Raw genomic sequence first — 26,854 nt, forward strand, 5'->3', positions numbered from 1 at the left:
ACAATATACTAACAATATACTAACAACCCAATTGTACTTCATTCACTCAGAATATGGAAACAATGTAGTAAGTACTTCAAGATAAAAGAGCTTTTATCTGTGGCACCTCTGCAAGATATCCAACTTTTTCCACCCTCTCAAACGTACACAGTTTTTAATATCTGGAAAACATTCGGGATTAAATCACTTAGAGATCTGTACATAGACAACGTCTTCGCATCTAACGAACAATTACATTCCCAATTTAATTTTCCAGCAACCTGCCCAATTTTCCTCATGTCCCACCTACTTCTATTCTGGAAAAATATTGATCAGTCTTGAGGACTCAGCCAGAATTCCTGTAATATATAACCACAAGATTTTTCAAGGTCAAGAAACCAGCTGATTGGATTTTTGAGTTGACTATCATTGTAACAATGCACATCATATCTATGGTAAAATTTTAAATATACTGCACCATCAATACTGCCATACCATATTTTGAAAGGTTTTCTTTGTTTTAGTGCTGTTGTAGTAAATCCAAGAAGGAGCTGTATAAATCAGATATTATTTTCTGAATATCACTATACATCTGAAATATATAAATTGTTCTTATTCTTGCATATGCTGATTATGTATTTTCTCTGAATTCAACATCCTGAACTGAGGAATTAACCAATTTAAGTACATTTAGTACCAGATCACATTCAAATGTAAAAAATTAAAATATTTACATGATTTTCACCTTCTTAGTTTTCAGTCAATTTCATTTTGGCTTTGTACCTGTATACTGTAAACTGAATAAAACTATGTTTTCAGAATATAGTGTTTACCCAGATAGCAATGTTTCAACCAGAATAATTCAATATCAGGGCATAAAATGTGAATATTTATATATGTGTAAATGTATTCAGAATTGCAGTGATTGTAGTGTTCCTTCCAAACTACAGCACTTTGCAGGCATGCCTTTAGTATTTCTAATCAGTAAACATATAGTAACTGTGATGAGTTAAATTTTGTAATTTGTGTGACTATGTTGCTAACCCAGTGGTTCTCAAACTGTGGGGCGGGCCCCCCTAGGGGGTCACGAAGTAACAAAAAGGGGGGTGCGAAGATGTGAAAAAAGAAAATAAGAATCAAAAATATGAAAATACATCTATTGAAACCAAAACAAATTAACTCTGATACTAGAAAAAAAAAATATAGAGATAGATAAATGTCGATCAAAGTTAAGTAGGTATAATAAAATATGCATCTATGATATATCATTAATTAAAAAAGAACAAATTGGTATTAGTGAGCTCCTTTCAAAAAACATTAGCGGGGCACGATTAAAACTGTTATGAAAACTTGGGTCACAAATACTTAAAGGTTGAGAAACACTGTGCTAACCACACTGTACTTTTGAAATTTTAGCATGATTGAAAACACTTTTTACATTTATTTGTATATGTCACAAATAAGAGATTTTAACCAAATAACTACTGCATTTTACATTGATAATAATAATATACTATTATTCTTACTTGACTATCATGTGTTTGTTTTTAAGGAAACAAAGAAAAAAGACATATAACTCAACAACTGATAACTGTAATGGACTGAATAATGCCCCTATGAGAAGGTACTGATTGTGGTACTGGAAATAACTTTAATCCAATCACGAGAGCACATTCCTTAAAAATACTCAGCTCTTGCTCTCTCAAGGTGAATTCTGAGGGAACTCTGAGTGATCTCCCACAGCAGCTCTGCTCTCTCTCTCCAAACTCACTGAAAATGTCTGAAAAATTCTCTTTTGTTTGTAAGACGTTTTGGTTATGATTTAAAATTTTGTTTTCTTTTGACTTTGATCTTGGTACAAACTTGGGCTTGATGACGGATTGATTTGGATTTTTCTGGTTAACAAACACTGATAGACTTCTATTTTTCATCTTCTGATCCTTTGTCAGTTAAAATCTGCCTCATCCTCCCTGTGGTAGTACAATCAGGAATTTATTTATTTCTGTTCTTCATGAAAATATGAGAATACAAACTTTTCTCAGTTATCACTACCAACACATGGGATAATTGACAGATGCAAAAATTGTTATTTGTTTTATCCTTTAGGCTAGAAGTCTTATGTAACTTGTGAATTGCTTTTATCCTTCTTTCGATCTGAATTCATAAGTAACTGTATAATTCTTGTAAATTAAAAGTGTGAAAATTGTAGTCATTCTAATTTTTAATCCATATCAAACCACAGTGCTGTCTTTATCATGCCATCCCGGGTATTCCCTTTTGTAAACTCCTTTGGTGAATTATTCTATTTTATCTCCTCTATCTTCTTCATTCTTCTGTCATGTTTATATGATTGTGTGTCCCAAGATGATAGTCTGAACTGTGGGTTGCTTATCATTTCTAACTACTTTATAACATCTCTATATATAATCTTCATTTGGGTCTTGATCTTTGTTTGTCCGCGAATAAATTAGAAGAAGCACTAGATGGCAGTAGAGAGACAGCTAAAACATAGGTATTGCATTAAGAATCTCCTCCAGGCTTATACTACTGAAGACTGTAGTACTCCAGTCACACCTCAAAACGCAGACATTCCAACTAAACAAATTGTTGTGCTTTAAATTAACTAAAGAGATCTTTATTTAGATCTTGATCTTTGTCTGCGAATTCCATGCATGCGTAGACCACCTTTCAGTTTAGTACGTTGTTGTTACTCACAGATGTCAACAATGTGCCAGAATAACGAAAGGGGTGGTGGACAGTGTTACGCTGATTAGCTACTGAGGCCTGGTTAGAGAATGAGATTGCCGAAGATAAAAGATACGTGCCTACAGAAAGATAATGAGTAAAATGAATGACAACGTAACAACACGTTCCGGAAATTATTATTGTTACGTTGTAGCCAGCGAGTGCTGTGCGTCTCACAGTTGTACATGCTCACATGTCAGTGAAGTGATCTCTATTTATGCTTTAAAGAGCCTGGATACCTATGTGTCCCCTTTTAATAACCATTGCTCTGTGTATATTGCCTTACTCTTTGGATAGCCACAAAGCGACCTGCGAGATTGGAGAAAGGTTGAGAAGACATCGTGAGAGGAAACAACAGCATACTGAAAATGAGACGGACTGTGAACGGACAGAAACAGAAATGCTCCTACACCACCACATAATTACGATTCGGATAGTGATTCAGAGTGGGCCGTTCCTATCGAATCAATATCCAAGGGTTTTCTTTTTTAATTTTGTTTCCCTTATAAAAAATTATAATGTTGTGCGACGAAGGGCCCAGTTCACGACTGGCAGCCGTTTTTAAACAGGGAGCCCTTCACAGACAACTTTAACATGCGCAACGTAGTTGGGTGACATGGCTAGTTATAATTAAAATGAATAGAACTGGCTAACTAGTAAACAATGAAAACTGTACAAAAATAATTCCTTTTAACAGTTTAGTTATAAATTTCTACTTTTTTTAATAAATAGCTAGTCATGACAAATTAGCTGAAGTAAGAATAATTAAATTTTCAGCTTCCAAACCATTCATCCATGATTAAGTTCATTTCAGGTTACAATATAGGCAGCATCAGATATAAGGCATGAGAGAACCCTGGAGGAAGTCCCATTTAAAATCCAGCCTAAAATGTATAATTATAAAAGATAACACATTTCATTTTAACTGAACACTATTTACATCTGCTATACAGTACTTTTCACTCATATGTAATTATGGCATTCACTCTAACTAAATAATACTTGTTTCTGCAGTTTACTTTAATGATTCTATAATTGCTCTAGTTTCCCAAGTCATCCATTTTTTAAAAGCCTGAATTTAATGTAAATAGAACTTACGATAACAACCTGTATTACAGACTTTTTGATGAAGAGAAACAAATATCACACCTTATTATGAAGAAATGTTATAGCAATTTGATCTGAATGCATTGATTTTGACTCATTTGTTTTTCAATAAATATAAATAATCTACTACAGTTGAATGTTTGTGTTAAAGTCTAATTTTATAACGCTGAATAAGCTAATTTGTCACAGTGACTGAGGCAGTACTGTACATAATTCATACCTTATGGTAGGAAATGTCTTTAAATTAAAACTGAAATTTCACAGTACTGTTGTTCAAGTAAATAAATACAAGTGCAGCATAAAAGCTCACACCAGCATTTTTACTAACAGTACAATGACACAGTGAGGGTGTAAACAGGTTAAACTTACTTCAATTCTAGAAACAGTAAAAAGCTAGAAACACAACATTTTAGTTTTATAGCCTTCCTTGGGTTTGTGTGGCTTAAACATTGTGGCTTTAACATTTTTTCCCATTTTTGTCTGTCTACACCCTGACCCAGCCCTTCACTAAGTCAACATTGAGTGCTGTACTCCATTATTTTAACTTAAGAATGAAGCAAAGCTTTATCACCAAATTTTGTAAAGTTTTTTTTTCGGTATACAATGCTGTAATGTTCCAACTTCAGATAGAAGGTCAGATATTATTATGAATATACTTTCAATTTTACTCCGTTTTGAGGCTATGAACACTTTTGTTTAAAGGTTATTAGAAGTTAGCAACTATGTGCTAATCACAGCTGATAAGGCACTCAACCACTGTTTATAAGGAGAAAGATGATTTTAGTTTTTATATACAAGCAACATATTTAAGGCAAATACTGTACATATATATTGGTTTAATCATCTGCATGCAAAGGCTGATTATTCTTCTGTGAAATGCTCTCAATCACCAGCTTCCCTTTCTTGATCATTATGGTACAGCCAGGGTTGTTGCCTTGGGTCAGGTTTATTTGTTGTTTATTTCATGTTTTTGTTATTAATTAAATATGCTTTGTCATAATTCTGTTGAATTAAAGCAATGTTTTTTATGCTGGCTTTGATATTATTTTTGTTATAAATGAGAAATTATAATTCATGTTTTTACATTGTTATTGCTTTGAGTTTTTTATTATTTGTTTTGTTGTGTACTGTTTCTTTTAAGTGGCATCCATTCCGTGGGATCTGTTGTTGGGACTCTAAGAGTGTCTTTTTTGGCATATTATTTTTTGCTTATTTCAGCTATTTTAAACATTTTTTTTCTATTTTTGATTTATTTTAATTAATATTTTCATTATAAAGATTTGTTGTGGAACTTTCACCTACAAGCGAGAGTCTCCTTTGTGTCAGTTCCTCATTTTTAGGACATACTTAGGCCAAAGTCTACAGATTGTAATTGGGACTGGTTGGTAATACTCTTCTGGACAGGTCTGTGAAGCCGAATGTGTTTTGAATGCCCCGCACACTTTTCATCATGTTTCTAACTCTGTGTTATGACAATTACATATTAATTCTGTTTTTGCTTCTGTTTTTGTATGAATTTAATACTATGGCTTTATTGATATTTATTGATGTTTATTAATGTTGGTTTTTTTTTTACTAATATATTTATGTTATGCATGTTGACCCTAAGGAGGTGGGGCCACCTAATAAGGCAGCTAGTGTACTAGTCCCAGCAGTATTTAGCCCAAAGCTAAGGAAGACTTGGTGGCTTTGACATTGTGGTTGTAATTCTTGACTTGTCTGCTTCTGTTTTGGATTCTGTGGCTTTTGACCCCTCTGTTTATTACAAGGAACTGTTTCTGGTTATTGGATTTGTTTGCTTGAAAGGCAAAATCTATTTTTGTTTCTTCTCATTTTCTTGTTGTATTTTGGAATCCTTTTGAATTAATCTTTAAATATAATGAAGTTGTGTCTTTTATTTGAATCTGAAGTTGTCAGCTTTCCTGTTCTCCATTTTTGTGGATATTTTGAGACTTTTATTATTTAAGAGTGTTGGGCTGTGCAGGCAGGATAGCTTGCCATTTGGGAACAGGTTAGGCTGTGTGGGATTAGGCCTATTTCTGGGGTCAGAGCTGCTGTGGCCTTGTGTGTGACTTTTGTGGAATTCTGCTTCTTTATTGTGCTTCCTGTAGAAGCATTTTACAACACTTATCTGAATGCCAGTAGACCCTTTTATTCCTAATCCCAAAGTAGCTTTGTTTGGGGTAATATTGGATGGAACACCACTGCTTTATAATAACCTACACTGCTAAGTTGCCATCTCACTTTGTTCAAAAGATATCTAGCCTGCCTACTATACTACAATAAAAATAATGTGTTGTACACATATCACTGGAAATTAGACACAATAAAATGTAACATACAAAGAACAACTGAAATGTATTTTTCATTATATTTATAATTATTATTACATCAATTGCCAATTATGCCTGAACACTACATTCCAGTGAACTATTCTGATTGGTTACCTCTCATACTTTCTTTCATGCTTTTTCTCTTGCATGGTGGAGAATGGAGATTCGAATATTACATGTAGAAGGAGGACTTAATCTATTGAGACCCCTGCCTCAAGGGGACGTGGCCACTCCTCAGAAACTCCCTCTTAAACAGTTTTTTGATGGGAAACAAACACACTCTTACACCTCCTCTTTGCAGGATCAGCTGGAGGTTTGCTGGCTTGCCGTGCGACGTGCTTCTCGTGTGGAGCTTTGAACATTTAAAAGACTGATCCATGGCCATCCTGAGGCCTCACTTTCCCGTCTCTCTTCCCCCAGACTCCCTCTGCAGCACTCGCTGTTTCCGAGCCGCCGTACCCGCATGAGGCGGAAGACTTTGTGTTCTTTTGAGCAGGATTCGGGACAGAGGAGTCAAGTTTATCAACTGTTTGTTGTCTGGCCGGATTGCTTCTGAAAGAGACTTGTGTTTGTATCTGCCTGGACAACAATAAAGTTTCTACTCTTTGGAACTCCTCCTGTACTCTCCTGTGCAACTATATGACCCAAGCTTGACAATATACATATGCCAGGCCTGACAATTTCAATACTCTGAACTGAATGTGCATTTCTGAACCCAGTTTACCTGCATGTAGTGAAGCTATACATGTGTAGCATTTCCTCATGGAATACGGGGCTACGAAGGGGCAGAGAGTATCTTTCCATTGAATGGTTGTCTGTTGTGTTTGCATTTTTTTTAGCATTCCAACAAAGAGCATGTGAAGTCTACTGATAACATCAAGAGAGACTAGAAGACAAGAAAGAACCTGTGCACCCTTAGTGGTAAAAAGGTGCTGCAGTCATAGAGATTGCTGCTTCTGCATTCTTTATAAGCAGCAGCAACAAAGAAACATACATTAAAGTAGTTTTCACGCAACTACAGTTTAAATTAAATTTTAAGGGGTCTTGCAGGGTTAAGTACTGTATGTTGTAATTCATGATTGCAGCAAACTATAACTTTCATATACTACAGCAAATATTTTGGAGTAGGCATGAGAGAAAATATATTCTCTATCTCTCCATTGGTTTTCTTACTGTTTTATTCAGTTCAGGATCAGTGAAAGCTGGTGTCTATTCAACCCAGGAATCAATCATCATCAGGTTGAAAGAATTAAATAACACTGTAAATATATTGATCAATTCATTTTCTGGATCTGTTTATTCTTTTAATTGGTTGTATGGGTCTATGCCCACTTTAGTAACACAAGGAACAGGAACTAATCCTACATGGGACATAGTGCATTACAGTAAAGTTATATTACTATATTTGCATAGGTTTATGTTATTGTGCAACACATCTTTGAAAAAAGCTTTGTGGAGATATTAGCATTTAATTTATGCAGGGCTTCTACCCAGAACCACTGATTAGGTTCAGATTATAGTTTCTTGTCGAGAACATAGTGTGATTATTACATGTTTCTCATATACTAGTAATAGCAATATAATGCAAACAAACAGACAATGAATGAAGTGATATTTATTACATCAAACAACTGAAATAAGAACACATCAGGTAAAGTCTTGCAGCAATGAGTAGGAGCATCTGTTAAGCAGCCTTGTGACCTGAGGATATAAATCGTCACTGAGTCTAGTGGTGCCAACAGGATAAGATTTTGCCCAAGACTTTCCATGACAAGGATCTAAACATAACTAAATACAATTCATAGATATTTTTAAAGGTAAGAAAGCAAGAAAATTTGAAACATTGTCAACTACTCCTTTAATCAGATATTAAAATTCTTTACAGTATCAACCATGACTCCTCCCTTTTAACCCCAAGTTATTCCTCAAGAGACTTTGAGGAAGGTTACTCTAACATAGCAAATTTAACGTGGTGGACCATATGAATTCAGTAAAATGTACATCTAGCACGGGTAATTGCAGCAATATTTTTTCTGCAGTACCACAGCTGTGAATCATAAATCAAGAGTGGGGTTAGAAGCATTATTAACCCTACCAGATGATAATTTCAAATTAATCAGGCAGTAAAATTAAAATAACCTGTAACTTGAGCCATAAAAGTTAGGAGGTGTCCATCTGGATTTTAAAAGCATTTTGGCAGTGAGAGTGGTCAGTTGGAAGATATGCTTTTGAAAACAATTAAATACCATGAATTAAAAATAATTGATTTAGAAAAAAAACCTGAAGTTGTGGAAAGGACGAATTAATTTGAAAAAGAGGGAGCAGGTCAAAATGGTAAAAATGAGAAGTGGTTACTATAATCTGATAGAGAAACCTTTGAAAGTAGCTGAGACCAAAACTGTAAAATGTTATTTATTGTAGAGCCTTTATTCACCTAATGACAGATCCACAGAAGAAATTCTGTTTATTTTTATTTTTTTTCCTTCTGCTGATACTGGTATAGTCCCTTGTTACTTTAAGTAAATACAGTACTATATATATACCGCATGCTCTTTTATTTCAGGATTATTTTTATTATTATTACGTATTGTGTACTGTGGGAGTGCGATGGTGGTATTTCACATCTCTTAGCGTTTATCTCCATCCTGCTTTTCCTTTTTGAACTCCTGCTTTCTTGTACAGTCCAAAAACATGCAATTAGGTTTAATGATGACACAAAATTCTCCCAATATACGTACAAAGTATGTGAGTGTGCCCTATAAGACTGCTATCCTAAACTGGGATGGATAGATATAATTGTAATATGTTAAAAAAATCATTGCATTACTGTTACAAAGATAAGACATGGTTTAGTAAAATGCAAAACAAATGAATAATAATAAAACAATTACATACAGTACTGTACCTTAACAAATTATTTATTGCCTATGTGGGTTGAGCTTAATATAAACAAATATGTTCATAATAGCCATTCATACTAAATTTGAAGTATAAGGAATAGGGAAAGAGTCAACCATTGATGGAATTCCATTTGACTGCAGGACATACTAAAGTGGGCACAGAATAAAGTGACCATCCATCCATCCATCTTCCTAACCTGCTTATCCAGGACAGTGTACCAGGGCAGCTGGAGCCTATCCCAGCAATCATTAGGCAAAACAACACATGGACATTGTGTCCAGTCACTGCAGGGTGAATACACACAGACCCTCACATACATAGACTATAGACCTAATTTTAGTAATGCCAATTCACCTAACCTGCATGTCTTTAAACTGTAATAGGAAACCAATAGAAAATTAATGTCTTTGGAAAGTAATACAAAAAATTAATATCTGGACAAAATGCTTTCAGAAAGGGGGACTGTAAAACCTCTAGTAGTGCCCTTAATTAATTGTGTCTGTAAGTTAAAAGACAAGATGGATGATAACTACTTCTATCTGGATACAGAAAAAATTGAAATCTTATTTATTGGTTTGAGATACACAGACCTCAACAATATTCCAACACTTTTTAACTCTGTCGGTCTAAACATTAGCTTTACTGAATAAGTACGATGGCATTTCTTTTAAAATACACATTAGAAAAATATTCAAAAACTTTTATTTTCCACCCTCAAAATATTGGAAAATCTAGATAGTTTGCAATTATAGTAGATATTGAGAAATTAATTCATGCATCTATTTCTAGCCGAATTGACTATTGCAATGTACTATTGCATAGAATAGCATTATTGCATAAGACAAAAGACCCTTAATGCTTCTTGCAGAAATTTGAAAGGTCACAAAGCTAGCTGCATGTGCAATGATCTGCCTCCTTGTATAAGAGAAGCCTTTTCAGTCTCAACATTTACTGTATGTCCAGACTGAGGGAGGACTCATTACTTTACAATAACAGAAAACATTTATTTCTTGTATAGCCCAAAACCATACAAGGAATGCCTCAATGGGCTTTAACTGGCCCTGCTTTTGACAGTACCTCAGTTATGACTCTCTAAGTAGACAAAAAAAAATCTTGTAGGACAAAAATGGAAAAAACCTTGGGAAAGGCAATTCAGAGAGAAACCACCTTCCAGGTAGGTTGGGCATGCAATGGGTGTCAAAAAATGGAGTAAATACAACATAAACGTCATCCTCTTAGCAGAGCTAGATAGCAAATCTTTCTGTCATCAGTCTATCTACTTTAGTGTAGCATACCCTGATTTGAGCTGCTGATTATCTGTTGATTTTGTAACACTGTTAAGTTAGTAATTTGCACATTAACTACAAATGTCATTTTGAACTGTTACTGACCCTTGTATTTTTGGTTTCTCTTTTCAGTATCTTGCTATCAGTGGCAGTCCTGGGTCATTTGCTGCCCTAGGCAAGACCACATAATGCATAACACACATGGAATCAGTGCAATCAGTGCAATCAAGTGGGGGAAATAATAAATTCACTAGCTTTATAGCTTAACCTTTTATGTTGCTGCTTGCTGATAATTTTTTTAGAAAAAGAAATCAGTTGCATGATTTGACATGGCATCTATAACATATTAATTAACTACTGGCTCTGTCTTTTAGCACTAATTCAAAAAACCTAATGCTAAAATTTTTATAGTGAACAGTGCCATGACATTTGATAATGACTACATCACCTAGGCTTTGTAACCAAGTGATTGCCCATTCTCTTCAAACCTGTCAATCAAAGGCCATGTCTTACTTAACAGTAGAGCAACTTAACAAACTGCAGATGTAGTTTTCACTATTTAATTTATCTGTAATTTCATTTATCCAATTAACAGTTTAATCAGGCTAAATTATGGGCTTTGTACTGTATATGATTTGATGGTGTACAATTCCATATGCTTTTGTGCATCTAAAAAAAGCAGTGACACAGTCATGCAAATGTATCAGAATTCATTTAACTTATCTGTCCAGTGAGTGAATTTGAGAAAGAGACTCCTATATAGCCACTCTTCCTCTTCTTGGGCATTCTAGTGGGAGGAGGAGGAACATACAACAGTGGGATAGGAGCCTGGTTAGAAGCTGTGAATATGAGTGCAATTTGGCTGCCATCATGCAGATCAGATCCACCTAGGCATTTGCCAGTACTGCCTATTCCAGAAACCGTGTCTGCCAGCTGTAGCACTTTATGACACTGCTATATTGCCAAGCTACTGTTTGCATATTACAGATGTATATAGTGTGCAAGTGTTCTTCTGATCCTGTACTCAGTGAAGTGTGCTATACAATAATGCATTTACAGTCCTAATTTATTTTCTCATCACAATTATTTGTAAATTGAGAAATTATGCCCCTATGCTGTATGTAACACCAATATAAACATGCCAGTTACAAGCACTGACTAGCTGTTACTGCCTAAAAAATAGACTGCGATATAAAGGTCTTTTAAATGAACCTTTAATGTTGAACATCACAGACGTACTGTAAGTAAGTAAAATTGTTGCTTTAGATTATTAAAACACCAGGTAGATCTTCAATTAAAGATTCTGACATTGCCTCAAAAAAAGTCTGCAACGTATCCTTGCATCCCTTTGTAAGATAAAGAATAATATGCATACACTGTTGGCTAATATAAGTGACTTTTGATTATTTAGTTGAAAATCCTATAGTTGTGCCTGTCAGCCAAAGATTCTGATGCCTGTTTGTTGGCTAGGAACCATTTTAATAGCTGAAAGGTTCACATGAATGCAGATTAGGATTTTCACTGCTGACGTTTTGGCATGAGGCCATTTAACTGATGAAGAATTTCTCTGTAGAATATTTTAAAGACTAGCCAAAAAGAGAAAAACATTTAATAAAACAGAAACAGAATATCACTTTCAACAGCATGTAACAGAAAGAAGCCGGTGAACTGTGAAACAAGATGAATGCTGCACATCAGTGCTCCGTATCACATCACTCATCAGCAAGGATATGATTTACAGATTTTCAAACTTGGTCTTGACACACATATACAGGAGGTGATTTGTCTCATTAGCACATCAAGGGCATGGCTAAGATTAAACATTAAATGTCTTCTCCGCTGTGTGTGTCTAATGTTGTCATAATACAGGTATAATTATAATTGAATTATATCTATAAAAGCAACCTTTAGCTGAAGGGCCAGCAGAAGAGGTTCTGTTTAAAACTGAAATACATCTGGTTATAATAGTTAATAGTATGGTAAAAGATGATCAAATATTTTACAGGTATGGTATAGATCCTTCCATAAGACAAAGACATGATCTTATGGGCTCTCTATTGACACTTTATGTGCCAAAGAAGAGGGTAGAATACTACTGTACTGTAGTAATTACTCTAGGGGAAACTGGGTTAAAGAATAGCAGTGAGGGACAGCCAAAATTTAAAAGAAATCCCCCTGACTGTATGCGTGTACGAATGTTGTTTTATTATGGAAGTCTAGTGGTTGCATGCCCTTTTACATCATAGGTGGCTTTCATGTTTGCAGACACATCTGGGGCTGCTAGAAGGAGCTTTAGAGAGACAGTCTCATTGCTTCAAAAATACAACCCTGTTAGGAACTTGATGTAGTTGCAGAGATCGCCAGGGTAATATAAAGAAGGAAGATCTTCAGAAGCATATTGAGCATGGCCAGGGAGAGAAAGGGAACAGCAAGGGCTAGACTCATCAGACAGGAGGAACATGGCCCAGAATTTGTAGAGAAAGAGACACTATTAGGAGTGCTTAATGTTATACTGAGTTCAAGTAACAGAGCAGCCACATTATTGGTATACTGCGGCTTACCTGTTTAATTGTATCTACAAGACAGATGATTGTTATTTTCATTTTTGTGCACTGGTTCTGTGTTAATCCCTCTTACTTATTATTTCTTTAGTAAACCTATTGTTTTGGCATTTCTGGCCTCTAGTATATAGTATCCAGTACATGAAATGTCCTGTAACTAATATACAGTACATTGTTAACATACTTGCATTTCGAATTGTACCTGGGCTGTTTTTTGTGGCACTGATTTTAACATATAGTATCACAATATATTGCCTTTAAAATAACACAGTTTTTGGGACTGCGAAGGACATCATTTACAAATATTGTGTAGCCTGAAAAGTAAAGCCTCCAAAATACAAACCGTGAAAAGAAAAAGTGGTTATGAAGAGGGCATTTCGAAAATTTAGCAACTATCACATCATGTTACCCTCAATCACAATGACCAAAATTGCACCTCTCTCTATCTTCTGGATAAAATTATATGTACTATGGTACATAAATGAACCATAAGACATCTGTGATTATTAGAGGGCTAGTTTTTATCTAGCCTTAGGAGTAATTCTGATAATATGTTCCTTGCTTTCCAATTTATTTATTTATTACTGTTACATTTAATCCCTGTACATGCTAATTATTTAAGTATTTGATATGTACAGTGATTTTTGTGATGCATCTTGAATAAACACATCTCCTAGATAAAAAACAAAGCATTTTGTTTAATTTCCATTAGTTGGAAAATAGGTTGTATTTTTAAAAGTTAAACTTGGGAATGAACTGTGCTCATTAATTGTTTTCTTTGTGCAAACTGCAGACAGCTAAAAGTACCATTTGAACTTACACTTTTCATTCCTACAATGGATTGTTCCACCTTGGTCACATAAGTCACATGGTCTTCATTGGATCGCAGCTCTCTCTGTTGGATTCGTTCATATATTCCCACAACCATCTCTCGTGGAATATCTGCACCATCATCTACACCTGATGAAGTTAAAGAAACAAATCAATCATTACCTTAAATACTGTTGAAAATACTGAAAAATAAATTTACCAGACTGGTAAAATGCTTGTAATTGATTTTCATTCATTTTCAGTTTTTAGCCTGTAAACGAATCAGGGGATTGCTTATTGCTGATGTAAATGTTCCATCAGAATAACCAGGCGCTGTGATCACATAAATCTTAGTTTCTCCACTGTCAAATACACAATCATGTACAAAAACTGGCTACTAACTTACACATTATAAAATGTCTGAACTGTGTATCTATATAACCCTGTGAGACAGTGAAGGTCTTCTAATGTCAGCCTCTATCCTGTCACAAAGTTTGGTAACCTATAACAATTTGTATCAAAGTTGGTTAATAAAGCTCCCAAACCATTTTAAGTTTTTTATTTTTCACTCTTGCTTTTTAGAATCGTAATTCTTTTATTACCCGTATAAAGGTGCCACTCTTGATAATCCTTTCATTGACTATGTTCATCTAATTCTTCCTGTGTACAAAATGTTCAGTTTCTGTTATTGGATTCTTTATCAGGTTCTTCATGTGGGTACCAATCCTATTATTTTTAATTAGGATTTTAAAACTTTTAATGATATATTGAAATCTCATTTTCTTAGTAGGATGACTTGTGATGGTGCACTATAAAAAATGCAACTGTACATAAAAGGACTGACAGAATAATTGGTTGATTGTTTGTTTCAAATATGTTTATTGTAAAGCAAAAAGGACAAAAAATGAAATTCTAAAACACCAAAATACTAAAAGAAAAAATTAACTAGTAGTGCTTTTCTAAAATGCCTCAGAAACAACTGCATGTGACTCGATCAAAAAATTAAGAATAACTTTGCTTAATAACCCCCCCAATACCACCACCACAGGGTGCGCTATGCGCCAGCCACTTCACATCGCTGCCTCTCGCGTTGTGAAGAGGGGGGCTGAACGCACGCTAAGGAGATGAGGTTGCTCCTCCGAAACCCCCCCTTAAACAGTAATACAATGGGAAACAAATAAATTTTTTGTACTTCCTTTATGCTCGATCAGCTGGCTTGCTGCTGCTTGTGCCGTGCTGCGTGATCTGCATGTCGCGCAGTGCTTCAAACATTTAAAAGTCTCGACCCAAGATTTTTTTGTATAATAGAGAGACATTATTATTTACAGTGATATGCTGGGAGGAGGCAGCATAATTGGTACTTTAATTGATGTTTAAAAATAATAAATCGATATACATGACAATTAACCATCTTGAATACTATTCATCATGAATAAAGCTTAAAACAAACATAACTGCATTTATTTCATAAAGAGACTTAGAGGAGCTAAAGACTTGGCTAATTTATAGACTAACCAAATATAACTTGGTAATTTTTATGGTTTTGGACCATGGAATACTTTAAGTAGCAGCACTATTAATCATGCAAAAAAAAAGACATGCTGTATAAATTAAAGAAATCTGTGTGAAAAATAAAGATGAATAAAAAGTAGCACTTAAATATATAATTCAATCACAATATTCTGATAAATGTTAAAAACTTGAAGATCTCAGCTTTATATACATTTGAATAGTCCGAGTCTAGTGTTTACAATCCCTGACCTATGCTGATTTTATTTATTATGTCCAAACACTATGTGGACTATGTTCGTCAGTTTATCCCGGCCAAGTCCCCCAAGCCGCCAGATGGAGTCCTCCCTGCAGTATGGAGGTGCCCCGAAGACCAGCAGGGAGTCATGGACTATGTAGTTTTTATACATGATCCTGCTGGATACCACAGGGGCCGCAAGAGGGAGCTGCAGGGAGGACCAAAGACTTATTTGTGCGCTATAACCTGGAAGTTCATCAAAGGAAGAGCGACGGGCTTCCGGGGTGAAGAAAATAACTTTTTACCTGACCCAGAAGTGATACAGGATCACATGGACTGGGGATTGGGAATACTTTCGGGTCAGGGAATATAAAAGGACTGTGGGAGCTCCCAGATGGCAAGCTGAGCTGGGTGGTAGGAGGGCAACGCGTCTGGGAGTCGGAGGATTGGTTATTATTATTGTATTGTGTTTATTGATGAGTAGTGTAGAGTGGAGGGTGTTGGTGCACATAATTATAATAATAAAAATAATTATTGTAGCACTTTTACCTGGTGTTTGGCGTGGTACCTGAGGATTTAAGGGAGCGATAGTGCCCCTAACTGCTACAACTATCAAATATGGTTTTGAAAGTAGTGAAAAAGAAAACTATTGTGTTCGAGATTCAGAATAATCAAAATAATATAATTATGAAATGTGGCAGTTAAATTATATTGTGCTGTTGAGCTACAATAGTGGTCAACATAAAATGCATTAAATTAAATCTAAAATTGCTGTGTGCACATATTATTTTTCTGTTGTTCCATGAAAACAAGGAAAAGGTTTAGTAAAGGAAAAGGGAGTTATCTGATATGAAGCTATGTGCTGTAGCCAATGAGAGGTAATACTACTCACTGTACTAAAGTTCAAGCATTGAACAGGGTAGGAGCAAGATCGCACCCCTGACAAACCCAGAATCAATTGGGAAAAACACAGAGGTTCATGCTCCACTCTGCAAAAAACTTACAGTGCCATTGTAAAGGCCAGTGATGATATCCAGCAACTTTGGGGGAGATCCCGCAAAGTCTTAGGATGTCCCTCAGGGTAGCATGATCAAGTGAGTTGAATGCTTTACAAAAACTGACAAAGTGCTGCAAAGAAACTCTGCCGATATTTGCGTTTGTGGTCGATGGTAAATCTCTTAGACATAAAACAAATTTCTCCAGTCACTGGTAGGTGAGCAAGTGATCATGGATCCTATTAAGGATGACCTTAGTGAGAACCTTATCCTCCTGCAGTTGCTGTAATCCAGGTGATCACCCTTCCCTTTTGTACCAGTGAATGCTCTCCAACTTGACCTGACCTGTACTAGAATTCCTACACTCGTAGGATACAGCAGGGCAGACTAGAAATTAAGTGATAAGTTTTCCATTAAGAGAATAGACCATGTTTAGAAAGTATGTGTTTTAGGACCTGGGATTGGACCCTAGTTACACTCAGTCAGAAGCAAAAAAATACATAAAATGGTGCAAGATGGCAGAACCTCTGCATTTTTCCCCAGTTGATTCTGGGGTTCATCAGGGATATGTTCTTCCTCCTACTCTTTTCAATGCTTGCGTGGACTAAGTGTTGGGCAAGGTTGTAGGGTCTAGTGGCTGTGGGGCATCTGTTGGAGAAGAAAGATTTACTGATCTTGACTTTGTCGAGAGGTTTACTTACCTTGGCAGTGACATTCATGTCTCTGGTGACTCTTCCTATGAAGTCAGTAGATGGGTTGGGAGAGCATGGGGGGTCAAGAGAATGCTGGAAAGGGGTGTGTGTCGCTCCTGATATCTACACAAAAGGTTGAAGATCCAAGTTTTTAGAGTTCTGATGCTTCCTATCTTGCTAAATGGTTGCAAGACATGGACGCTATCCAGTGACCTAAGATGAAGACTGGACTCCTTTAGTACTGTGTCTCTCTGGAAAATCCTTGGGTACCGCTGGTTTGACTTTGTGTCGAATGAGCAGTTACTCATGGAGTCCCAAATGAGGCACATTACCTGCATTGTGAGGATGCATCAGTTATGGCATTATGGCCATGTGACGCGATTCCCCAAGGGTGATCCAGCTTGCAGTGGCTGGACCAGGTCAAGGGGACACCCATGTAACACCTGGCTGTGGCAGATATATGGTCATTTCCGGAGGAAGGGACTGGATCACATGTCTGCCTGGGGGGTTACCTATCAGGATCCCGAGCTGTTTTGTTGTCTGGTGGGTGCGGTGGTACATGCTCCCCAACCTAACCTGACCTGAAGATAGCAGGGACATGTGTAGCATATATGAAACAGATATAATGTGATGTATTTTTTATGATTTTAGGTTAAAATTAATTTTATTGTTAATGTTAGCAAGAGTAGGTCAAAACCCCTGGGTTTGCTTAAAAGATACTGCAACTCATGAGGCACAAGTGTGTTTGATTTAATGTAACTTAATTATTGTCAGTCACCGGTAAAACTTCTTCTTTTAAATAATCTAGTTAGTGGTAAAATGCCACCTCACATTTCCTATGTTGTGAGTACTTAACTGATCCAGTTTAAATGGGACTTAACACTTTAAAATTTTTCCTTTAATTTATTCATATGATACATAAAAATCTCAAAGGATGTACTTTGTGCAAAAATGTCTTAATTACAAATCTGAAAGAGAAGGCATTAATTACTCTTTGCAATCTGGCTGTTTTTCAGAGTGAACAGGTAATGTGTATTGATTGTAGTTTCTTCATTTTCAGATTAGTGTTTCTAGACATTCAGACACTAAAGCCGAATCAGTTTTCCCATGGCAAATGTCTATCTGAAGGTGATTTTTACATTGAACCAAACAGTGGAACATGAAGTCATGCTGGCAAATCAAAAAGCCAACTCAAAATCAAAAACTGCAGTAAGCATACATTTAAATAAAATACTGCAAATATAGCACCTTAAGGGACACCATGCCACAAGACTGTAAAGGGATTAATTCACTAATTCATTAATTCAGAAACAGAAGAGTTCATGTGGCTTAAAATATTAGAAAACATTAAGGAGTAGCAGGTTCATGGAAGTGCTTTGGTCAACAGTGTCAAAAGTGTCAGTGAGCTCAGGGAGTAGCAGTGTAGAGGGACAAATATCATAAAATACTAGAGAGGCGACTTGGTTTATAATAACTAATAGGAATAGTGCATAATCTGCCTCACCTTGAGTTATATCCTCTAATTTGCTGTTTAGGTAGTACTCACTTGACTTTAGAATATGTCTGCATTGAGTTGTTAATTTTAATTATAAAGAAGAATTTCTTACTATAAAATATTATATATCAATTAAACAAAAATTAAACAGAATTAAATTTGAACTGCATTAAACTGAAGAAAGCATTTAACCATGAGTTATAACTCAGCATTCATAAATAAACCTGATTTTTACATTTCTTTTGGCCAGTTGGGATCTCTAATAGACTTTTGTGTTCAGTCAATTATTCATAGTAGAAAAATTAAAATAAGACAAGCCAGCTATATCCCAGAGCAGCTGTATTTGCAATGAATCATAGTTTAGGTCCAGGTCATTATTCTGCCATTTGTCTAAAGCGTGAATGCAAATAAATCAGGTACAGCATTATAGCCACTGTCCTTTTGCTGGGAAAAATTACTTTTTAGAATAGAGGAAATTGTTAGTGTTTGCCTCAAGGATATTTCATGTTTTTTTATTATAGGGTTACCTCTTAAATAACAAATAAGAAAGTAATCATTATAAAGCACACTTGAAATCTATCAGTATGTAAATTATGCTAGATATGAAATCAACTGTTAGAAAACTGAAGTACAACTAGATTAATTATTTTAGTAATGAGTACTTTTTTTAACAGTGATTATTGTCAGTAGCATTCTGTCAGGCATAGCAACAAGTATAATACTGCTCTCAGAAATGAATAAAGTAAAAATCATCATTATGAAGTGCTGGTCAAAGAGAGTTACGATGCCTGTAGGATTTCCTTCCAAGTATGGCACTTAAAGAAACTTAAACCCATTCATTCAAAAAAGTGTTTAGCATACATGACATTCATATCCTTTCAATCAGTTCGCGTTCTCTGTCCAAGGAATTATGATGGTACATGAACAGTTTCAAAAATCATGTTATTTTAAAAACATTTTCTAGCAGTTTATATATTTGACCTGATTATTTTACCTTGTTCTAACCCTCATCATCGTGGATAATGAATTTACATTTTATTCGCATCTTAGGGGAATTTTTTCTGTTCTTCTAGTATTGTATACTTTTGAGGTATTTGTGAAGCGCTTTGAGCATGGGAAGAATATTATACAGTGTGATAGATGGGCGGCCGTTCATCCCGGCCAATACCCCCACACCGCTAGGTGGAGCCCTCCCTGCAGCATGGAGGGGCCCCAAATGCCAGCAGGGAATTATGGACATTGGAGTTTTCCTCTACAGCCCTGCTGGATACCATGGGGGCCGATAGAAGTCGCTGCAGGGAGGAGCAGTGACTATTTTCCTTATGCGGACTAAATCCGGAAGTGATAGGAGATCACATGGACTGGGGATTGGAACACTTCCGAGTCAGGGAATATAAAAGGACTGTGGGAGCTCCCAGACAGCGAACTGAGCTGGGTGGAAGGGTGGCAACGCGTCTGGGAGTGTGGACGATTGATTATTGTAGAGTATTGTGTCTATTGATGAGTATAGTGGAGAGGAGGGTGCTTTGTGCACTGTGCAGAATTAATAAAGTCAACTTGTGGACTTTTATCTGGTGTCTAGCGTCTTGGACAAGGGTTCAAGGGAGCGATAGCACCCCCCTATCTGTCACAACAGGTTATCTCTTATTCCTATTTTACATTTTTACAAACGTTAGTACATATTTTGTTCAAATTCACCTTACACCTCACAATTAATTTAGCAAATTCTGTTCTGGCATTCTAATTTCTTCTGATGAAGGAAATTCCACAGTAATTATGTTAATAGATGTGAGCACAGCCATTGACACCATCGACCACCCTGTTCTGCACAAAGGCCAGAGCATGATATTGGGTTCTCAGCAGAGGTGGGTAGTAACGAGTTACATTTACCACGTTACATTTACTTGAGTAATGTTTTTAAAAAATTGTACTTCTACGAGTAGTTTTACTGCACCATACTTTTTACTTTTAGTTGAGTACATTTGTGAAGAAGAAACGATGCTCTTACTCTTTACACTTTTTTCCATTTACACATTATATACGTTATATTTTAGTCGGCTACAGTGGGCTGGTGCCCTGCCTGGGGTTTGTTTCCTGCTTGTCGCCCTGTGTTAGCTGGGATTGGCTCCAGCAGACCCCCGTGACCCTGTAGTTAGGATATAGCGGGTTGGATAATGGATGGATGGATATTTTAGTCAGAGAGAAGTCGCCAGTGGATCTACTGCATGACTGTTTCACCAATCAGACATAGCAACAATAATCACATGACTCCATTTCACTAATCAGATGTAGCCATGCAGTCACATGACCACACACAAACTTCCTGTGTCTGCAGCCTGTGAGAGACTTTTTAGTCATACAGAGCTCATGCTCACTGCTAAACAGTCACAGCTTCCCTGCAGGAACCTTGAGAAGCCACTCCTGCTGAAGCTTAAACATCACTTCACTGAGTGAAGAACAAGCATGTTTTAACCAAACATGCACAGACACAGACAGTCATGGTAAAGTAAGACTTCTTGTACATGCAGAAGCTGCCTTGTTCTAATATTATTTTCTATCAGCTATTTGGAGGGCAAGTGAATATGCAGTATTATACTATCAGTGTACGGTATATGTTGTCACTGTAAGTAGTTTGCACTGTTCAAACATATATGTTACCTACTGTAGGTATTGGCTTCAAAAGCTTTGTTGTGAAAAACTGAGATTTGGAACTTTGTGTTATTTGTGCATTTTTATTTTGTAAAGATGTTTATTTTTACTCATTTTTTATTTTGTTATTTGGAAATAGCAGAATTTGCACATTATTTGTGTCTGTCTTATTACAACATTTCTAAAAAATAAATAATTTATTATGATCAAACAGTTACTCAGTGCTTGAGTACTCTTTTCACCAAATACTTTTTACTCTTACTTGAGTAATATTCTTTTGATGTAACACTACTCTTACTTGAGTTCAATTTTTGGCTACTCTACCCACTTCTGGTTCTCAGGCACCATTGTTGTGTGGTTTAGTTCACCTTTACAAACTCAATTTCAGTTTGTGGGTAAATATAATGACAAATATTGTGTGTAACAGAGTTTAGTACTCAGTAATTAATTGTGCTCACTTTACATGCTTCCTTTGGGAACTATCAGTAGAAAACATCAAATTCAGCTTCACTCATATAGGACAATTCAGATCATATCCAAATTTCTTTTAGATGAAGTGATGTTTTTCCAATAGTATCCTTAATACATTTTGTCAATAATTAAAAAAAAAAAAACAACTAAAGAAAAAAACAACAGAAATGTTGTTTACAGAGGGGAGTGATGCAGACCACAAAAGTATTCTGTCAGTGCTGGTCTAATGTTGGTAAAACAGTAGTTTTGCCGAATTACCATGTATTTTATAGGCAATATCTTTGACAGCAGTATGTCTTTTAAAACATACATAGCAAAACTATCTAAAATTTGTTTTTTCCAGCTGAACTATATTGGAAAATTAAGATAGTTTCTAATAATGGCAAACACAGAAAAATTATTTCTAGCAAAATTGACTTCTGCAATATGCTATTTACAGGCTGTCATCAAATCATTTTTATACCACTTTAATTTAGTTCAAAACACAGCTGCAAAAACCGTATACTAAAGGTATAAAGTATGGCCCACATAATTTCAGTCCTTAGGTTGTTGCACTTGTTTCCAGTTAAGCTTAGGGATGACTTCAAAATCTTTTTTACATATAAAGCCTTAAACGGCCAAGGCTTTGCTCACTTATTTGAGCAAACATTTGACCTTAAATTAAAATGGTAAGATACACACCTACTAAAGATTTCAAGCATTAATAAAATAACAGTGGGAGGTTGGGCTTGTAATTATAAGGCCCCAAAGTTTTGGAACAATCTGCCTGCTTATATAAGAGAAGCCCCTTCAAACTCGCCCAAAGACTCGTCACTTCCATCTAGAATACTATAACTAGCTGTGCATATTGCATCTCTATTTGTTAAACATTTGTACAAAAATACAAGTATCACAATAATTATGAAGCATTATGAACCTCTCCTTTTCTGTTTTTTTAACGTTCTGTTGCAACACTTGATTCTGATGCTGTACTCTCAAGCCGTTTTCCTCACCATGGAAAAGACACCTGAGATACTGAAAGCCTTGGAATCAAAGGTTCCAAAGATTCTGCCATTGGATAAGGCAGCCCAACACAGACTTTACCCTAAAATGCCCGGAAGGGGTAAATTGCCAGTTGAAACTACATGTTTTATTGTGTTTTTAAAGAAATCTTTGTGTCTTTACTGTATGTGTACTCCATTATGTTATTAGTATTTTTTAAAGTTTATAATTACATTTATCTGTGAACTTGTTACAGTGCTCAGAGCCTGCACTCAGAGAAGAGCATTATACAAAATAAATGAACTGACTGAGTGGTTTAATAACCCACTTTTGCTCTTTCCAGATATTGTTATGTGGCACATAACATAATATTGTCACCCTAATTTAATCCAATTTTGGGTCTGAGCATTGGGTACAAGGAAGAAATTTTTGGATAAAATACCAATCAACTAAATAGCATATTGTTATTTTATAAAACTAGCATATGACAAATACCCATCAACTTCGCAGGTTAGTTGTTGGCAGCTTTTTAAATTGTACTTCATTGATTATTGGCTAGTGGTTAAGATAAAAAAAAACATGAAAGAACTCATAATTTTAACAAGTAAATTATTCAAAATGGAAAACAAAATATAAAAGAGACTGAATAAACTCCAGTGTGGTAAAAGCTTGATAATAATAAGCAATTTATTGACATTCATAAAGAAGTAATTCATACATGGCTAAAAATTTCTGGGTTTGTGGAAGGAAAACAAGCAATCTAATGAAATGATAGCAGGAAATGAGAAATCGATTAAAATAAAGACCTAACAACAATGTGGCTCTTCAGAACCAGAACCCACAAAATTAGATTTGGCCAAGTGTAAAAAAATGGAAAAAAGTAGAGGATGAAAGAAAGTTTAAATGCTGAATTTATTGAGAACAAACTTAAACATACTTTTAGGATGCTATAAAACATTCTTCTCTTTGCAATGAGCAGTGCTGTATTAAAGTTTGTTTGATTGAGAGGTGCAGACAGTGGCATGTAGGCAGAATCTTAACTCACCACGTAAGTTGCGAATGAAGTCTTCCAACATCATCTTACGGTCTGGCTTTATGTTAGGGCTGTACATATCCGTGTTCAGAAGGATGATAGCAAAGGCAAGGATGAAGATTGTGTCCGGGTTATGGAATTGCTGGACTACATCTGGGTTACACATGCAGTAGCGCTGGCTGCAAAGGAAGCAAGACATTTATGGCTCTGTTAAGCAGAGTTAGTCACGAAAGAGTAACAAACAAAATAATTAGAATTCCACAAAAATGTACAATATATGGGTAATAATTTTTTCCATATCTTTCTACGCACCTTATGTAGACAGTATTTTCAAATAGCAGACAGGGTTGCCTAATGGCTAACATATTGGACAAAAAACTTCAAGATGGCTGTTTTAGTTCTTAAACCCAAATCAATGGAGATACTGAGCATGCCATTTAACCTGCCTCCACCACAACTGTAAAGAATGCCTACTGTATCCTGATCTTGTATAATAAATCACATATTGCATAATAAAAATAATATAGAACTAATACAGGTACTTAATATGGGAAATTGATGTCACAGCGACAGTACTGGCCGTGTGTGTGTGTGTGGGTGTGGTGCAAAAAACAATCAGCAGAGTAGACAGAGCTGCAGACTAAAAATGAAAACATACATTAGCTCATGATCCTAAAAATGGACATTCAAACATAGACCATAAAGAAAGTATACAATAAAATGTAACATTACATCAGCCATATAAGAATGCAAGCTAAAATAGAAAATGTAAGTGAGAGTATTGTCAAAGTGCCAGAGACAAAATATAATTCTGTAGCCAGGGTGATATGACCTACTTTACTGACATTTCAGTGATAAATATACAGCTCAAAAAAATTAAAGGAGCACTTTGAAAACACATCAGATCTCAATGGGATACTAATATGGACTGGGTAATGTATTAGGAATGAAAGGATGCCACATCGTTTGATGGAAATGAAAATTATCAACCTACAGAGAGCTGAATTCAAAGACACCCTGAAAATCAAAGTGAAAAAATGACGTGGCAGGCTAGTCCATTGTGCTGAAATTTCATTGCAGTAACTCAAAATTGTACTCGGTAGTTTGGATGGCCCCCATGTGCTTGTATGCATGCCTGACAACGTCTCCTAATGAGACAACGGATGGTGACCTGAGGGATCTCCTCCCAGAACTGGACCAGGGCATCACTGAGCTCCTGGACAGTCTGAGGTGTAACCTGGCGGCATTGGATGGACCAAAACATAATGTCCCAGAGGTGTTCTATTGGATTTAGGTCAGGCTAGCATGAGGGCCAGTCAATGGTATCAATTTCTTCATCCTCCAGGAACTGCATGCATACTCTCGTTACATGAGGCCAGGCATTGTCGTGCACCAGGATGAACCCAGGACCCCCTGCACCAGCATAGGTCTGACAATGGGTCCAAGGATTTCATCCCTATACCTAATGGCAGTCAAGGTGCCGATGTCTGGTCTGTTGAGGTCTGTGCATCCCTCCATGGATAGGCCTCCTCAGACCATCACTGACCCACCACCAAACCGGTCATGTTGAATGATGTTACAGGCAGCATAATGTTCTCCATGGCTTTTTCAGACCCTTTCATGTTTGTCACATATGCTCAGGGTGAACCTGCTTTCATCTGTGAAAAGCACAGGGCACCAGTGGTGGACCTGCCAATTATGGTATTCTATGGAAATTGAGCTCCACAGTGCCAGGCAGTGACCACAGGATCTATTAGAGGATGTCGGGCCCTCAGGCCACCCTCATGAAGTCTGTTTCTGATTGTTTGGTCAGAGACATTCTCACCAGTGGCCTGCTGGAGATCATTTTTTAGGGCTCTGGCAGTGCTCACCCTGTTCCTCTTTGCCCAAAGGAGCAGATACCGGTCCTGCTGATGAATTAAGGACCTTCTATGGCCCTGTCCAGCTCTCCTAGAGTAACTGCCTATGTCCTGGAATCTCCTCCATGCCCTTGAGACTGTGCTGGGAAACACAGCAAACCTTCTGGCAATGGCATGTATTGATGTGCCACCCTGGAGAAGCTGGACCTCTATAGGGTCCAGGTATCGCCTCATGCTACCACTAGTGACACTGGACGTAGCCAAATGCAAAACTAGTGAACAAACAGAAAAGATGAGGATGGAAAAATATCCGGTCCTGGAGTGCCCCAGTGGTTGCAGGTTTTCATTCTAAAAATTGACTTGCTTTTGAAGACTCAGAGCCCTTAATTGTTTTTTTTTCCTTAAGTAGCAGCTGAACAATAATGATATACAAAATGAACCAAATCATGACCAGCAAACTGTGTCGATCATACAATATCTGAAAATAAAGAAAGGTGAAGGTCTCAGGAATGTTGATCTGCTCAGGTCCTCAAAACGTTATCAGTGCTCTTAGAAAAGAGAAAATGAACAGTTTTGGAAATGTCTGCTATTGCACAATGAGAGCAGCAACACGCCATGGAATTAAGGAACGGGTTTAATTAACAACAAGAATCAGAGCCCAATTAGGAAACTGGTTGGAGTGAAATTGGATGGTGTTTCAGACCCTGACTTAGTTGGTCTTCTATCGTCTCTCTCACTTCACATTTCATTTTGTTTGGGTGCCATTTAAGGAAAGACATGAAGCAATTCAGAGGAACGATGAAGAAATTCAGGGGAACAAATCTTAACAAAAAAACAAGTCAATTAAAATGAATTCAAAAGAAGTTAATTAGCAGCAAAAACAGTGTACTAAATTAAGAAAAGGGTAGAATGAAAACCAGCAACCACTGGACCAGAGTTGGGGACCCCTGTTCTACATATACAATGTATTATTTTACCACTTCTTTACACTGTTGTTACCTGAAATAAAGAATTACAGATAAACTGTCAATTGTTTTGCATGATTTTAAGGTTTATATAGAGTACAGTATCAGGCCATCAATAGTTGTTGCACACACTGTCCTTCCACTTTCGGAAACTCATTGTACATTTTGCTTTATTTTAATGTTTTTAATCCTCACCATTAGGTGGCAGTCAAACTTCAATTATTTGCTTTTTTGTAACCAAGCAA

General features: G+C 36.3%; 1 protein-coding gene across 7 annotated transcripts in view; it reads right to left on the bottom strand.

The window, feature by feature from the left end:
- LOC120533726 (IQ motif and SEC7 domain-containing protein 3-like) overlaps positions 1–26,854 on the bottom strand; it is a 694,738-nt gene that overhangs the window by 62,156 nt on the left and 605,728 nt on the right. For all 7 annotated transcript variants that reach the window (XM_039760650.1, XM_039760644.1, XM_039760648.1 and 4 more), the window contains exons 7-8: positions 23,798–23,964; positions 13,733–13,872 (exon numbers count right to left, since the gene is read on the bottom strand). In XM_039760650.1, coding sequence (XP_039616584.1) covers positions 13,733–13,872; positions 23,798–23,964 — 307 coding nt within the window. The remainder of the gene's footprint in view (positions 1–13,732; positions 13,873–23,797; positions 23,965–26,854) is intronic.

The sequence above is a fragment of the Polypterus senegalus genome, chromosome 8, assembly GCF_016835505.1.
Source record: "Polypterus senegalus isolate Bchr_013 chromosome 8, ASM1683550v1, whole genome shotgun sequence".
NCBI classification, from domain to species: Eukaryota; Metazoa; Chordata; class Cladistia; order Polypteriformes; family Polypteridae; genus Polypterus; species Polypterus senegalus.